The sequence below is a fragment of the Oncorhynchus clarkii genome, chromosome 21, assembly GCF_045791955.1.
Source record: "Oncorhynchus clarkii lewisi isolate Uvic-CL-2024 chromosome 21, UVic_Ocla_1.0, whole genome shotgun sequence".
In the NCBI taxonomy this organism is placed as follows: Eukaryota; Metazoa; Chordata; class Actinopteri; order Salmoniformes; family Salmonidae; genus Oncorhynchus; species Oncorhynchus clarkii.
Window position 1 is genome coordinate 31,484,796 of NC_092167.1, and position 16,488 is coordinate 31,501,283.

General features: G+C 46.4%; 1 protein-coding gene across 1 annotated transcript; it reads left to right on the forward strand.

The window, feature by feature from the left end:
- Positions 1 to 232: 232 nt before the first annotated feature.
- Positions 233 to 15,595, forward strand: LOC139379400 (ras and Rab interactor 2-like). The gene is made up of 12 exons (XM_071122206.1): positions 233 to 364; positions 894 to 1,008; positions 1,318 to 1,390; positions 1,589 to 1,680; positions 1,973 to 2,184; positions 2,497 to 2,811; positions 3,006 to 3,340; positions 3,507 to 3,730; positions 4,916 to 5,227; positions 5,417 to 5,548; positions 6,099 to 6,274; positions 14,594 to 15,595. The coding sequence occupies exons 1-12, from the start codon at positions 233 to 235 to the stop codon at positions 14,915 to 14,917; spliced, it is 2,442 nt and encodes an 813-aa protein (XP_070978307.1). The 3' UTR covers positions 14,918 to 15,595.
- The last annotated feature ends 893 nt before the right edge of the window (positions 15,596 to 16,488 follow it).

Genomic DNA, 16,488 nt, shown 5'->3' on the forward strand with positions numbered 1-16,488 from the left:
TGTGTGTGTGTGTGTGTGTGTCCGCGTGTTGGAAGAGAGGGGTGCTGTTACTGAGCGGGAATGCCTGGTAGGATGTGTAGGCCTCGGTAACCAAGGCAACCATCTGCTGCTACGCTCGCAATGCTCTTCGGCAGCCCACACAATGTCACCACTGTGACATCCACCCTGCAGTTTTGAGAGAGAGAGGGGAAAACAAGAGAGATACATAAAACCCTTCCTGTGTTCTATTTAGATGCAGGGGGACCTGGGCACCCAGAGGAGTTTCAGTGTGTTGGACCGCCTCCTCCACACACACCCTATCTGGCTGCAGCTGTCAATCAACGCTGACTCCGCCCTCTACATCTTGCTCAGAGAACCTGTCGGGGTGAGGAGAGCCAATCAGATCATTCCATCAATTTATGAACTATCCCTCACTCTCAGGTGAACCGCATCTGTTCAGTTTAGTACAGCTTTCCAATGGAGTAGTATACAAGATACTCAGGAACTTACAATCCAACTTCAGCCATGACTTACTGTTACTTACTTACTATTGACAGCACTTATCGAACATTTACAACAGTACGTCATTATGTGTAGTAAAAACGGAGGAAGGGAAGCGCTTCTAATGTACACAGTAGTAGGTCTTTGGAAACAGAAGGTTCTCATTGGTAAAAAAAAGCATAAATTGGTCATCAAAAAGAAAGGAGGTCCAAGGCACTCTTCATGTAATTAATTAAAATGCCTTTATTTGTATGGCATGTTCAATGGGAACAAAATGTAACGCCATGCAGCCGAAACGCATTGTGAGTTTTAAAATCTTTGTTTCCATTGAACGTGCCATACAAATAAAGGCATTTTTGATTAGGTACATAATTATTGTTCTCTTTGCCAATGTTTATGGATGGCTCCTGTAGACGTTCCTGGTGCGTAAATGCAGCTCCAGCCAGAGGAAGATGTTGTGTGTCCGAGTGACAGCTGACAGGGCAGCGTCCTCCATCAAGGAGTGTCTCATATGTGAGGAGGACTCAAGTGAGTACCATATGCACATCAAAGTCAACACACACACTAAACTCCGGTCCTGAAGTACTTCCAACAGCACACGTTTTGATTTTAGCCCAGGACAAACGCTCCTGATTCAACTCATCAAGGGCTTGATGATTAGTTGAATCAGGTGTGCTTGTCTGGGGCTACAGTAAACATGTGTACTGTTGAGGGTACTCGAGGACTGGAGTTAAGAAACACTCCTCCTAAACTAACAATGAAACACATGAACAATGAAGAATGCTGCCAAATGTTACAAGGCTGTGATTCGTTTTAAACTCTCTGTCCTATCACCAGCCTTCGCCCTGGAGAGCTCCGCCCTCAGCTTCCCAGACCTCTGCCGATTGGTGGCCTTCTACTGCATCAGCAGGTGATTAGCACTACCTTTGCACCCATGTACCTGTCAATAACACTGCCACTGCTTTGGTCTGTTTTGTCGACTGACTAAAAATACTCTGTAATGGCACTCCCATTACAAAACAGGGCACCCACATGTTCCAGCCCACTATGTCTTGGGAACCACCATATCATTTGATCTGAAATAACTATGTGTGTGTGTTGTCTCCAGAGATGTGCTGCCTTTCCCTTTGGAGCTCCCAGAAGCCATTGCTCAGGCCTCTTCCCACAGAAAGCTGGAGGCCATCTCTCATATGGGATTAGGTAGGGCTCCATTCAACAGATCTATAGCTTAGCATTACATTGAGACTGTGGATGAAACGTATACCTATCCAATTCATTCAGATCTACACAAGTGTCTAGGGCTTGTTTTCTGGACTGGGTCTTTATGTCCATCACAGTAGGATATGGTCTTCAAAGCACTTCAATATCAATCTCTTTATGGCGTTAATCACTGACATATCCTCTGAACACTAAACTATGGAAACGTTCAGTACCAGAATCTGAACCAGACTGCATTGTCTTGCTACTTCTTGTTTTCCCCACATCCCAACAGAGTTCTGGTGTCCCCTGTCTGACACCCAGAATGGACCAGGGGACCGGCAGGCTCCACCCACCATCATTAAGGCCCCACCCAGCACCACCAAGGCTCCACCCATCAGTGCCACCCAGGTCAAGGCAGGTCTGTCCCAGGACCTGTGTTACCTGCTGTCCTGCGGAAGACAGGAGTCTCTCTGCTTCATCAACCCACTCTTCCTACAGGTGGAGGTAATTCCAAACCATAACCATTGGGGGGGTGAAAATTATTTCTGACCCTGAATCAGTTTACTTGCCTTCTTCCAGCTTGAAGTTCAAACTCATAGACAACAAAATGGCTGTAAGTGGCAAGTCAGCCATCCCATTGTTTAGGATGGTGTCAACTTGCAAAGTCTACCTTTAACCACAGATCTAGGATCAGTTTACCCCTACCACCAATCCTAACCATAACCATTAGGAGAGTGAAAAAAGATATGATCCTGAATCAATGGTTATGTCTAACTTCAATCCTCCTCCTCCCCCCTACCCCCCCCCCCCCCCCAGCAGCAGCAGCAACAGCAGCCAACCCAGGTGGCGTCACACAAACGCCACCGCTTCAAACGCAGTATGAGGGTCCGTGTCTCCACCGAGAGCTCCATGACTCTGTCTGGTGGTGGGGGGGCTGGGTCGTTCCCTTCCTCAGTCCAAGAAGAACCCCAGGACCAGGAGAGGCTCCAGCCCACCCCCCTCCAGCCCAGTCCCAACCCACACAGGAAGATCCATCCTGGGGCTGGCGTCCTGAGAAGGACCCCTGCACTGTCCCCAACGTCGGCAGAGGATGAGGATCTCGTGCCAATAAATGTACCGCCACCGGTAAAGGTAACTTTATGAGATATGTCTCTCTCTCTGTCTCTTCTCTTTCCATATTCCTCTGTCTTCCTTTATCTCTTTTCTTTCGTGTCACTCTCTTTTTCTCCTTTATTGACGCAAACTCACACACTCTTCACACACTCGTCACACTGACAAATTGATGCATCGAATGAAGATATGACCTTGACGCCATCTCTCCCCAGGCTCCAACAGAACAGGTGGTGGAGGTAGAGGAGGACCTTCCTGCTCCAGAGGAGCCTAGCATCGAGGTGGCGTGCCTAGCCTTGGAGGGCCGCCCGGCCCCCTCTCTGGCCGAACTGGACAGCAGCAGCTCATTCAGCAGCCTGGAGGAAGAGGAACCAGAACCAGAGGACCAGTTCTTTAAACAACCAAACCACAACCCCCAGCACCGCCCGCCCATGGTGCGCTCACGGGGGGGCCACGGAGGCCTCCACAGGATGAGTGCGGCGTTTGTGTGTTTCTTCGCTCCAGAGAAGAGGCTTGCCAGGCTGGTGGAGGAGCTGTCCAGGGATCGGAGGTTGGCAGAGCCATATGTAAACATAGAGAGGGACTTTGGCCAACTTTTACATTGTCTGGACGCCATATTAGCGCCTTTGAGCATTCAAATGGTCTGCTGTTTAATTGTGTACCCTTGTGTAAATGCATCATAATGTTTTTGGTATAAACTCTCTCTCTCTCTGGAGGTCTGCGTTTGGTTCCCTGGTCCAGGAGTTCATCCAGAGACAGAGAGAGGAGCTGAGAGAGGTCCTGGCGCAGGCTGCATCCTCATCATCGTCTTTCTCATCGACGACCTCCGTGGGGGTGCTCCAGGGACTGCGGCGCTTCCTGTCCCAGGCCAATTGCTTCCTGCTGGACAGCGGAGAGCTGTCACCCCCCCTAGAGACCCTGGTGCCTGACAATGAGAAAGGTAGCTTTTTCAACTTTAGTTGTCTCAAGTTCCAACCACTACTTTGGCAATCATGAGATTGAGAGCGGCACAGAGGTGTCACATGATAGACAAGAACACAAATGTAATTAGATGTGAGCAGCATGTCAATGAGATACTACTGTCCATTGGATTTACAGGATACATAATAATGCACAGTAAACCCACCATTACACAGAGGAGACGGTGGCAGAGAGATAATTCTGTCTGTGGAAACAACAGGCTAGCTTTAGATGAGACGGGGAGTAGACTGTCCACAGAGGATTTGAGTGAAACGGTATTATCACCACAATGCTAGTGCGTAGGGGTAGCTCTTCATCCAGTGGAGTTCATATTGTCACTAGGATTTTAAAAGCTTTGCTAGCCACGCCAGAGAAACCCATCTATCACATTGAGCCAGCCAAAAAGTACGTTGCTGGATAGGAGATATAGGGCATACGTTCATTGAGATTTCAAGGGGGGGGGGGGGGGACTATGGTTGGTGTATGTGTGTGATACACTGTTGCCTGGTTGAGCAGTGAGTGTTGAGGCTTTTGGAAAGAGTGGAGCAGACTCTGCTGATTTTAGTTCACCGTTGCTTCGATTTGCGCAGACACACACACACACACACATACATTGCGTTGGTGGAGGCATTTGCATTTTTTTCCTCGCTCATCGTTTATCATAAAAAGATATCACAGTCCCACGCGCACTTGAAGAGCAGCACGATTCTCAGTGGCTCGGGAGGGAGCGAGAGGGAGAGGAACAGAAAGGTAGAAAGAGAGAAAGGGAGGGAGACAGAGGAAAAGAGGAAGAGATCGAGGGAAGATGGGGGCTTGGTATTGATGTAGACCTGAGGTTAGCTTTATGTGTGTTGGACAATGTCAGCCTGGTCAGGCAAGCCTGTATACCGCCACTTCCCCCAGTCCCTCAGTAATGAAGAATAATTTCCTCTGTAAAGTGGTTGGTGTGTGTAGGGGTATGTGTATATATAACTGGTACTTTGAGATGTTTGAGAAAAGAGTTTGTGCTCAGAAATAAAGTGTAACTTTATACAATGTGTTTCCTCAATCTTTAACTGCTAGTGTGTGTCTATGTGCACTTGCGTTTGTTTGTGTTTGTGCATGCTCATGCATGCGTCTGTGTGTGCGTGCCTACCGACGTATGTGTGTGTTTTCCCCCATGCAGACTTAGCCCTGGAGAAGGCCATGTTTGGCTGTGTGTTGAAGCCTCTGAGAGTGCTGCTTGGCCAGGCCCTCCTCTCCCTCCACAGACAGGATGGCTCCACCCAGCGCCTGGCCTGCAGTCTCCTGGACTGCCAAGAGGGGGCGATGGAGCACCTTGGGGTGCTTGTGGGCGTGCCCGACACCCGTGGCGTGGAGAGGGTGAGGCAGAAGCTGGCTCTCATGCAGCGCACACACTCGCCCATAGACAAGATGCTGCTGCTTCTGCAGATGTGCAAGGCGGTCCAGAAAGCCATGGGGGCCCTCCACGACGGTGGTGAGTGGGCCTTCACTTTGCTTGATTTAATTTAATATAAAGTAGCTAAAGCGAGTCATTATCTATTATAAATGTAAACATTTTAATAGCACAATTGATGTGGCTGTTATAAACTAGAAGCTGTTATCCACTGTCATAATCAATCAATTAACTGTTAAAGCTGTCTTGCCATCCTATTCATGCTCCCAGGACAGGAAGTGAGCTCGACGGACTTCCTGCCGGCGCTGTCCTATGTGATAGTGATGTGTAACACACCTCAGATCCTACTGGAGGTGGAGTACATGATGGAGCTGCTGGAGCCCTCCTGGCTCACTGGGGAGGGTACGCACTACACCCCAAGTACACCCTTTATAGCCTACACCCTGTCCACCTTTAATCCACCTATATCTGTAACTTCACACCTACTCCACTCTTTTATACACTACACCCCACAATACACACCTGGTTACACTTTATTTTAACGCTTCATTATGAACCATTCATGAGGCATTGATAAAAAAGATTGCACACCATTTACGTTTAAGGTTAGGTAAGGGTTAAGGTTAAATAGGACTCACTTTAGATTAGGGACTGTAAAAATGCTTTACTGTAATTAGTAAATGGTTTATAAATGTGGGAGTTATGATTAATAAATGTTTTTTTACAGACCATTAAAATAAAGTGTTGCCACATACCTTACTTCTACCCCAAAGGAGAGGGTACCACTATGGACCTCACCCACTACAACCCTTTCTCTCATATACCCCTCCACCTTTAAAATAATAACATGGGGGATAATGAAGACATATGTGGGTGAATGGATATTTAGATGGCATTCAAAGTCACTGTATTGACATTTCGCTGTGCTCTGTGCCCCCACTCCGTCTCCTAGGTGGGTACTACCTGACCAGCGTCTATGCCAGCCTGTGTCTGATCCAGAGCCCGGAGGCGGAGGGGGACCAAGTCCCCCCAGGAGGTCTGACTCGTGAGGCCCAGGATGGGCTGAGGGAGTGGGGCCGCAGACGCAGCCTGGAAGCCAAGAGCCACCAGGAGAGACAACAGAACCAGGTAAGACACTATTTCAATCAATCAATGTTATTTTATAAATCCCTTTTCACATCAGCAGTTGTCACAAAGAAATGTACAGTTATATTTCAAATACTTGTTTCGATATCTCACAATGGGATTGTCTCAGTGGATCACATCTCCTGGATGTCTGCCCGCTAGTCATTCTCGCCTCTCTTCCTTGCGGAAGAGACCACTATCCTCAGCACGACTAGATCCCTGTCTCCCTACTGAACTGTTCTCAGGTGAATCGCAAGGTTAATGCTGCCGAACATAGGACAATCAGCTTCCATTGATAGTGTTGAGTACTGACCATAAGGAAGGTTTTGCTTCAAGTAGAATACATTTTCTACTCCTCAGTCTCCAGTGGTAGCTAACGTTACACAGCTAGCTACGCCGCAGACATTAGCTAACCTGGCTAGCTAGCTAACCACACTAACAAAGGGCTAGCTCACTCCACAAGGCTTAAGCTAACCTGGTTAGCTCGCCGGAAAGCAAGCTAACCATACCAGCATCACTACCTGCAACACGGTAATATTGCTAGCTCCCTTCTGTCGTCTAGTTTAACCTTGGTTTACTTGTTTGTGTTAACTAGACCGACTGGTTAGCCTCATGGCTCTACGGTCGTGGGAGAATACCTACCCGAAGTCGAACTGCCACCACGTGGTTCCCTCCGGTTAGCACTGTACTAGCTACAGCGTGCCTTAGTCATGAGGTAGCTGCTAGCTAGCTAACGCATTATTGCCTCTAGGCTTGGGTGGTATACCGTATATACCGTATACAGGGGTATTTGGAAAAAGCCACAAGATAGTTTTTCAAAACCGTCTAAATGATTTTTTTTACATTTTTTAAATATGTGAATATTTGCAGCTAATTTTAAGTTTATACTTGCAGTCAACTTGTGCAATACATTAGGAGATAATGCAGATTGCGTTCTTCATTTCATCTCTCACATTATTTCACATTATGAAGCTTACCGTAGTTCCCCAGAACAAATCAAATTGTATTTGTCACATGCGCCGAATATAACAGGTGTAGTAGACCTTACAGTGAAATGCTTACTTACAAGCCCTTAACCAACAATGCAGTTTTAAGAAAAACGCCTAAAAAAGTTAGAATTAAAGAGCAGCAGTAAAATAACAATAGTGCGGCTATATACAGGGGTTACCGGTACATAATCAATGTGCGGGGGCACCGGTTATTCAAGGTAATTGAGGTAATATGTACATGTAGGTATAGTTATTAAAGTGACTATTCATAGATAATAACAGAGAGTAGCAGCAGTGTAAAAGAGGGGGAGGAGGCAATGCAAATAGTCTGGGTAGCCATTTGATTAGATGTTCGGGAGTCTTATGGCTTGGCAGTGCTGTTTAGAAGCCTCTTGGACCTAGACAGCTTGCCGTGCGGTAGCAGAGAGAACAGTCTATGTCTAGGGTGGCTGGGGTCTTTGACAACTTTTAGGACCTTCCTCTGACACCGCCTGGTATAAAGGTCCTGGATGGCAGGAAGCTTGGCCACAGTGATGTACTGGGCCGTACGGACTACCCTCTGTAGTACCTTGCAGTCGGAGGCCAAGCAGTTGCCATACCAGGCAGTGATGCAACCCGTCAGGATGCTGTCGATGGTGCAGCTGTAGAACCTTTTGAGGATCTAAGGACCCACACCAAATCTTTTCAGTCTCCTGAGAGGGAGTAGGTTTTCTCGTGCCCTCTTCACAATTGTCTTGGTGTGCTTGGACCATGTTAGTTTGTTGGTGATTTGGACGCCAAGGAACTTGAAGCTTTCAACTTGCTCCACTACAGCCCCGTCGATGAGAATGGTGGCATGCTCGGTCCTCCTTTTCCTGTGGTCCACAATCATCTCCTTAGTCCTGATCGTGTTGAGGGAGAGGTTGTTGTGCTTGCAATACACGGTCACGTCTCTGACGTCCCCCTACAGGCTGTCTAATCATTGTCGGTGATCAGGCCTACCACTGTTGTGTCATCGGCAAACTTAATGATGGTGTTGGAGTCGTGCCTGGCCGTGCAGTCATGAGTGAACAGAGTACAAGGGGGGACTGGGCATGCACCCATGAGGGGTCCCCGTGTTGAGGTTCAGCTTGGGAAATGTGTTGTTAACCAACCCTTACCACCTGGGGGCGGCCCGTCAGGAAGTCCAGGATCAAGTTGCAGAGGGAGGTGTTTAGTCCCTGGGGCCTTAGCTTAGTTGTGATGCTTTGAGGGAACTATGGTGTTAAACGCTGAGCTGTAGTCAATGAATAGCATTCTCACATAGGTGTTCCTTTTGTCCAGGTGTGAAAGGGCAGGTTGGAGTGCTTACTGCATCATCTGTGGATCTGTTGGGGCAGTGTGCAAATTGGAGTGGGCCTAGGGTTTCAGCCTTTCAAAGCACTTCATGGCTAGAGACGTGAGTGCTACGGTCGGTAGTCATTTAGGCAGGTTACCTTAGTGTTCTTGGGCACAGAGACTATGGTGGTCTGCTTGAGACATGTTGATATTACAGATTCAGACAGGGAGAGGTTGAAAATGTCAATGAAGACACTTGCCGGTTGATCAGGGCATGCTCGGAGTACACGTCCTGGTAATCCGTCTTGCCCTGCCTTGTGAATGTTGACCTGTCTAAAGGTCTTACTCACATCGGCTGCGGAGAGCGTGATCACACAGTCGTCCGGAACAGCTGGTGCTCTCATGCATGTTTCAGTGTTACTTGCCTCGAAGCGAGCATAGAAGTAATTTAGCTTGTTTGGTAGGCTCGTGTCACTGGGCAGCTCTCGGATGTGCTTCCCTTTGTAGTCTGTTATAGTTTGCAAGCCCTGCCACGCCTGACGAGTGTCCTGTATTGAGACTCTTTGCCTGTTTGATGGTTCGTCCGAGGGCATAGAGGGATTTCTTATAAGCTTCCAGGTTAGAGTCCCGCTCCTTGAAAGTGGCAGCTCTACCCTTTAGCTCAGTGCGGATTTTGCTGTAATCCATGGCTTCTGGTTGGGGTATGTACGTACAGTCACTATGAGGATGACGTCATCGATGCACTTATTGATGAAGCCAGTGACTGATGTGGTGTACTCCTCAATGCCATCGGAAGAATCCCGGGAAATATATTCCAGTCTATGCTAGCAAAACAGTCCTGTAGCTTAGCATGTGCTTCATCTGACCACTTTTTTATTGACCTAGTTACTGGTGCTTCCTGCTTTAATTTTTGCTTGTAAGCAGGAATCCGGGGGATAGAATTATGGTCAGAGTTGCCAAATGGAGGGCACGTGTCTCTGTGTGTGTGGTAAAGGTGGTCTAGAGTTTTTCCACCTCTTGTTCCTCATTTAACATGCAGGTAGAAATTAAGTAAAACAGATTTAAGTTTCCCTGCATTTAAGTCCAGTTGAGCTGTCACTTGTTTGTTTGTAAACAGCACAACGGGAGAAAGAGGGAGCCGATGAGCACATAGTGTTCTATATCTAGAGCGTTCTATAGAATTCACTACGAAATGTTTGCCATCAGATATTTTATCATATATTTCTGCCAGAAGTCACAGATTTCTGGATGAGTTATCTGTACAGTTGCCATTTTCCCCTGTGCTTCCTGTTAGCGTTTTTTCTCCTCCTTTCTTCTCACATCTGCTCCGTGTACACAAGCTGCTTCCTTCAGAAAAGCAATCATCACAACTTTGTTCATTTGCACAATTTCACTCATTCAACTTTCGCTTGTAAGTGTCCACTCACTGAAAATCACATTTGGTAGCTACTAAGCTATGCTTGCATAACTTTATGAGTTGGATTTACTTGTCGTTGCAATTAGTGTTCGTTATCGTTATCGCGTTTGTTGTCGCTTGTTGGCATTTAGTTATTTCGCTATTAGTTTGTGCTAATTTTGTTAGCATTCTGATAATAGAGAACCAATGGGCTTTTCTTGTGTTTTTAGTGCCCCCTTGTGTGATATGCCGGTAATACCTTCAATCCCAGGAGGAGAGAGAGACTGCATGACATAAGCTAGCTTCTACTAGCTAGCTTATGCCTATCAAAAGCCCAGGGCTTAATATGACACCCTAGACCCACTTCAATTTGCATACCGCCCAAATAGGTCCACAGACAATGCAATCTCAACCACACTGCACACTGCCCTAACCCATCTGGACAAGAGGAATACCAATGTGAGAATGCTGTTCATCGACTACAGCTCAGCATTTAACACCATAGTACCCTCCAAACTCGTCATCAAACTCAAGACCCTGGGTCTCGACCCCGCACTGTGCAACTGGGTACTGGACTTCCTGACGGGCCGCCCCCAGGTGGTGAGGGTAGGTAACAACATCTCCACCCCGCTGATCCTCAACACTGGGGCCCCACACGGGTGCGTTCTGAGCCCTCTCCTGTACTCCCTGTTCACCCATGACTGCGTGGCCATACACGCCTCCAACTCAATCAAGTTTGCGGACGACACTACAGTGGTAGGCTTGATTACCAAAAACGACGAGACGGCCTACAGGGAGGAGGTGAGGGCCCTCGGAGTGTGGTGTCAGGAAAATAACCTGACACTCAGCGTCAACAAAACAAAGGAGATGATTGTGGACTTCAGGAAACAGCAGAGGGAGCACCCCCCTATCCACATCGATGGGACAGTAGTGGAGAGGGTAGTGAGTTTTAAGTTCCTCGGCTTACACATCACGGACAAACTGAATTGGTCCACCCACACAGACAGCGTCGTGAAGAAGGTGCAGCAGCGCCTCTTCAACCTCAGGAGACTGAAGAAATTCGGCTTGTCACCAAAAGCACTCACAAACTTCTACAGATGCACAATCGAGAGCATCCTGTCGGGCTGTATCACCGCCTGGTACGGCAACTGCTCCGCCCACAACCGTAAGGCTCTCCAGAGGGTAGTGAGGTCTGCACAACGCATCACCGGGGGCAAACTACCTGCCCTCCAGGACACCTACACCACCCGATGTCACAGGAAGGCCATAAAGATCATCAAGGACAACAACCACCCGAGCCACTGCCTGTTCACCCCGCTATCATTCAGAAGGCGAGGTCAGTACAGGTGCATCAAAGCAGGGACCGAGAAACTGAAAAACAGCTTTATCTCAAGGCCATCAGACTGTTAAACAGCCACCACTAACATTGAGTGGCTGCTGCCAACACACTGACTCAACTCCAGCCACTTTAATAATGGGAATTGATGGAAACTGATGTAAAATATATCACTAGCCATTTTAAACAATGCTACTTAATATAATGTTTACATACCCTACATTATTCATCTCATATGTATACGTATATACTGTAATCTATATCATCTACTGCATCTTTATGTAATACATGTATCACTAGCCACTTTAAACTATGCCACTTTGTTTACATACCCTACATTACTCATCTCATATGTATATACTGTACTCGATACCATCTACTGCATCTTGCCTATGCCGTTCGGTACCATCACTCATTCATATATCTTTATGTACATTTTCTTTATCCCTTTACACTTGTGTGTGTAAGGTAGTAGTTTTGGAATTGTTAGGTTAGATTACTCGTTGGTTATTACTGCATTGTCGGAACTAGAAGCACAAGCATTACGCTACACTCGCATTAACATCTGCTAACCATGTGTATGTGACAAATAAATTTGATTTGATTTGTTGTTTTTACAAAAGGTGTCTTGTCATCAGCTATCCCTGTTCTATACAATGGCTACTGCTGCCCCACCCCAAGGCTAGCTGAGCCAAGCACTCAAACCCCCGTGTTCTTGCGCTTGCGGCTCCATGATTGCAGAAAATTATTTTCACCTTCTATGTATCAATTTCCTCGAAAGGGAGCATGCTCAGGAAGCATTCAACAACCCCAAGTCCTGTTGTCATTGTAAATTGCTGAAATTGCTGTGGGTATCAGGAGGAGGCTAAAATGCTACACTAGCTCTACCCCCTGCCTCACCTCGCAGCCACCAACCAAGGTTGAGGCTCAACCCCCCCACAACCGAGGTAAGCTGGGGCGAGCCCCTCACTGTCTGACGATATCGTGTCGGGAAAGCGAGCTAGGGGATGACAACGGGGATAAATATTTTGCGTGTCCTCAACTTTGAGACTGAGATTGAGGTTGAAGACACCGTTGTTGTTCCCCTCTCAAGTCCCTAGGTCTCCCTGCCCCCAGGACGGAAGAGCCGCAAATCTCCCTCACTTGGAGTTTAGGCTCCTCAGCAGTTGCAAGTGAGCCACGGCCAGACTTGGCATCGAGTGTCCGGCACCCTTAGGGGGCCAGGACTCCAGAAAGGACCTGTATGATGGGGAAAGACTCCCATCCTGCATGTCCCCCGTTAAGCAACTGCTTCCTGCGGTCCCAGTTTGCCTCAGGGAGGCTAGGAGCTTATGGGACGAGCCCCTTAACAGCAAGATCCTGGCTAGGGACTCCCCTAGCATGCACAATATGGAGGAATCCGGATTTTGCAACACTCCCATGGTGGAGCCGTCACTGGCTGATTACCTCCACCCCACATGGCGTGCTACTGGCACTATACTAGTACTTCCCTCTTTGTAAAGACAGAGCACTTTTCTGCCTGTATTTTCCATAAACGTACAAAACCTCAACCCTATCAATCAGAGTACCCCTCTGTATTGATGGGCTACCAGGCAAAGTTACTGGAGGAGGTGGGGAAGCAACTGGATTTGGATCCTGAGGATGAGATCTGTATGATTACAGATCTCAACCTACGCACCTCCCATATGCCATCCAAGGCTGTGGATGGCATACGGGGAGAAAGGGGCACTTTGATTAACCTTGTCCAGTTTATCAGACAAAGAGAAAGTAGACCTCCTGTGACACCAAGACGTTTTTCAATGCACAGATGTGAATACTAGGAGCATGTCCGCTCTCCCTCTGGTCACCCAGACCTGGGTTCAAATAGCATTAATTTTCCTTCAAATACTTTAGCTGTGCTGGATTGTGATGCCTGGTGCAATGGAAACAATGGAATAGTCCCAAAATAACAAACCCCGCCCATCTAGCACTCCAGACAGGCGCACCCTCCTCGTGCTTGTTATTCCCCAAATTCTGACCTCCATTCACCAGTTAACATAGTACAGTGGATAGCTGATTAGTGACGTGTAGTATACTCACTCCCTTCAAATAGCTGCTAGTTCTAACACACACACAGACACACCATTCTCCTAGTATTTGAAGCGTCCACAAATGATGACCACCATTCACCATATGAAATGGTACAAATACTGTGGTTAGCTATTCAGTCACTTGGGCTGCTCACTCTATTCAAATAGCTATAACACACACGCACACCCGCCAACAGATTTGCAGTACTGGCACTGAGGGAGATCAGTGAGCTAGCTAAGTGCTATGAAGAAGTGGGCGGTCAGATAACATGAAATTTACTGAGCAGCAGCAACCCACTGAAGAGAGCAAACACAATATGCACACGGACAGCGAGGAGCTCAGTGACTCTGTAAGTTGCTGCTTTTTAATGTTGTTTAATGACGTGGTTATAATAGTGGGTAATGGGAAACTTTTTTGCTGGGGCTGTATCATGTGTGTGTGTGTGTGTGTGTGTGTGTGTGCTATATGGCGCTGGTACTGTAGGTGGTTCTCCAATTATGTAATACATTTGAACAATACTGAACATTCAGACAGTGTTATGTGTATTATGGTACGCTGTGTTCACATTTAGTGGAGATGTATATTATTGTACATTCGTGTAGTTATGTGTAAGTGTATGGATTATTTTTGTCAAGATGAAGGGACTGTATGACTTAATGGAGCTGGTTAAATGTATGTTTACAGTGTGTGCGTTTTAAAGTGGGTGTGTTTTAACGTAAAGATATAAAAGTAGAGAATTTGTTAGAATATGAAGACTATACATGTCTATGAATACTGTTGAATAAACAGTGAAGACTGTATGCACTGTAGGCTATTTGAGAGTGGTTGGTATAGATTTATTTTGAGGAATGAGAATTTATGGTGTATATAGCCTACAGTATGTAAAGCTGTGTTAATGAACAGTAGCCTATTGAGCCTGTGTGTATTATGTACTGTGTTGAGTGTTGAATTTGTTAGCTTGGTTCAAATTAATGGAAAATGATCTGTTATTTTGAACCTCTCTGAGCTTTGTATGGTCTCGGAGGGCTGTGTTATAAAGGCTGCTTATGTGAGTTAATAAGACGATACATCTTCTAACTTATTTTGTGTGTGTGTGTGTGTGGGGGGGGGGGGGGCTGGGCTCGTATGTATGTGTGTGTCTGCTTCTACGTGTGTGTGTTTCTGCCTGTGTGTACGTGTGTGTGTGTTTCTGCCTGTGTGTCTTTCTGTGTGTGTGTGTGTGTGTGTGTGTGCAGAGGTGCGTTCGGGTACTGTTCCAGGACGGCGAGCGCAGTGCTGTGCGGACGCTGCAGTGGAGAGCCGGTGAGAGCAGCGAGGCCCTGGCCCAGCTCTGTGCCTCCACCTTCGCCGTCTCCGAGCCCCAGGACTACACCCTCTACTGGAGGTCCGGGGGGGAGATGAGGACCCTTCCCACCCAGGCACAGCCTAAGGACCTGGCCAGCCACAGCGAGGGAGGCCCCTCTCTCTCCTACCTCCGCACGGACCACGACTTCAGCAAGATGCGGCGGCTGACCAGAGGGGGAGCTGTGGACCTGGGGGAGTCTATGTGTGAGGAGTGATTGAGGGAAGGAGAGAGGAAGAGGAAGAGAGGGAAGGGTACTTCTCGGATCTCAGCGTTTTTCGATTGGTTGATTGATTAAAAAAGCTGTGTTGTGTCTTGGACGTGTTGTCATAACTACAGCCCACACTAAAGACTAAGGGGCAAGTCTCAAATGGCACCCTATTCCATAGTGGAGGTTTAAAGGTAGTGCACTGCACTACATGTTTGTTGAAAGTAGTGCACTATATGGGGAATATGGTGTCACTTGATACAGCCTTAGATAAAGGGGAGGGAGGTTGGTAGTCTATTATTCACATCACTTCTGTGCATCAGTCTGCTGCTCGCTGTTTGGAACCATAGAATTAGATTGAATTCTATGTCTATGTTCAGAACCCTGTTATCGAGGGTTGGGGTGGGGGGCTAAACCACTAGCTACCAGTATGTCCTTTGGGAGTATTGCTACTGTACAAGCAACATAAATATTTTTTACAAGACCAAACCTCAATACCAAAGTTAAGAAAATAAAGTCATACACATAGGAATGTGTGAAGCTTAAAGGATAATCTTTACTTTAACGTAAGATGGACGTGGTTCTTTTGACTTATTTACAGTGTTACAGATATAGGAGTAAATAAGAGCCAATACAAGCAAATGCCATGAAGCCATTTTGTGATTCTGGGTCTGAGGTACTGTTGATGTTGACGCTGCCATTGACGCTGCCATCTCTCGTCACATATTGTCGACAGTTGACAGGGTGGGGGGAAATATTCTAAACTTTACAAGTAGACAACATGTATGAGGACTTTTGTTAAATGGCACAATATTTTCTTGTTTTGCCAAATTAATTTCACTTTACGATAAGAAAGGGACATATTTGTCAGAATAATACCTTTTTTTCTGTTTTACTTTCAATTACTGTTTCTATAGAACTGCTGTAACATTCCATGAAAAAAGGAGCTTCTCAGAGAAAAGACAATCCGTGACAACGGCCAATGAAAATGGGACCATGTAATACCTCATGGTGATTGGTTGAATGTAAAGTCACCATGGTGACTCCTCCCGCTGCAGGTCATCTTTGTCAACTGACTGTTCAACTCAATGTTATTTTTCAAAAAACAACTTATGATAATGTATTATTACAATAATTGTTTAAAAATGTGGAATAGTTATATTTAATATGAATCACAAGTTTGTTTATGAATGTGAAATATTTTACTTAATGAAAGTTTCCATTGGACGACGGTTAATTTAAAGACCAACAATGACACATTCTCTGAAGACTATTGCATGCTGTTTTCATTTTATGTAAAGAACCTGCAGGTTTCGTATGTGATGCATGTGTTGGTTGTGTTGAAAAATGCAACATTATGGCATTCACTTTCTTTTCATGTATAACACATTGCTGTATTTTGTCCAGAATTACAAAATCGCAATAAAATTGCAATATCTGTTCATAGTGCTGGTACATGATGTATTCTTTATCAGTGTTTGCTGCCTAAAATATGTACCGTAATATCATGATGAAGTTATAATGCAGAGGGGATGTTACAAGTCCGAACTGGGAGACAGCTAATTACCATTCTTATATAG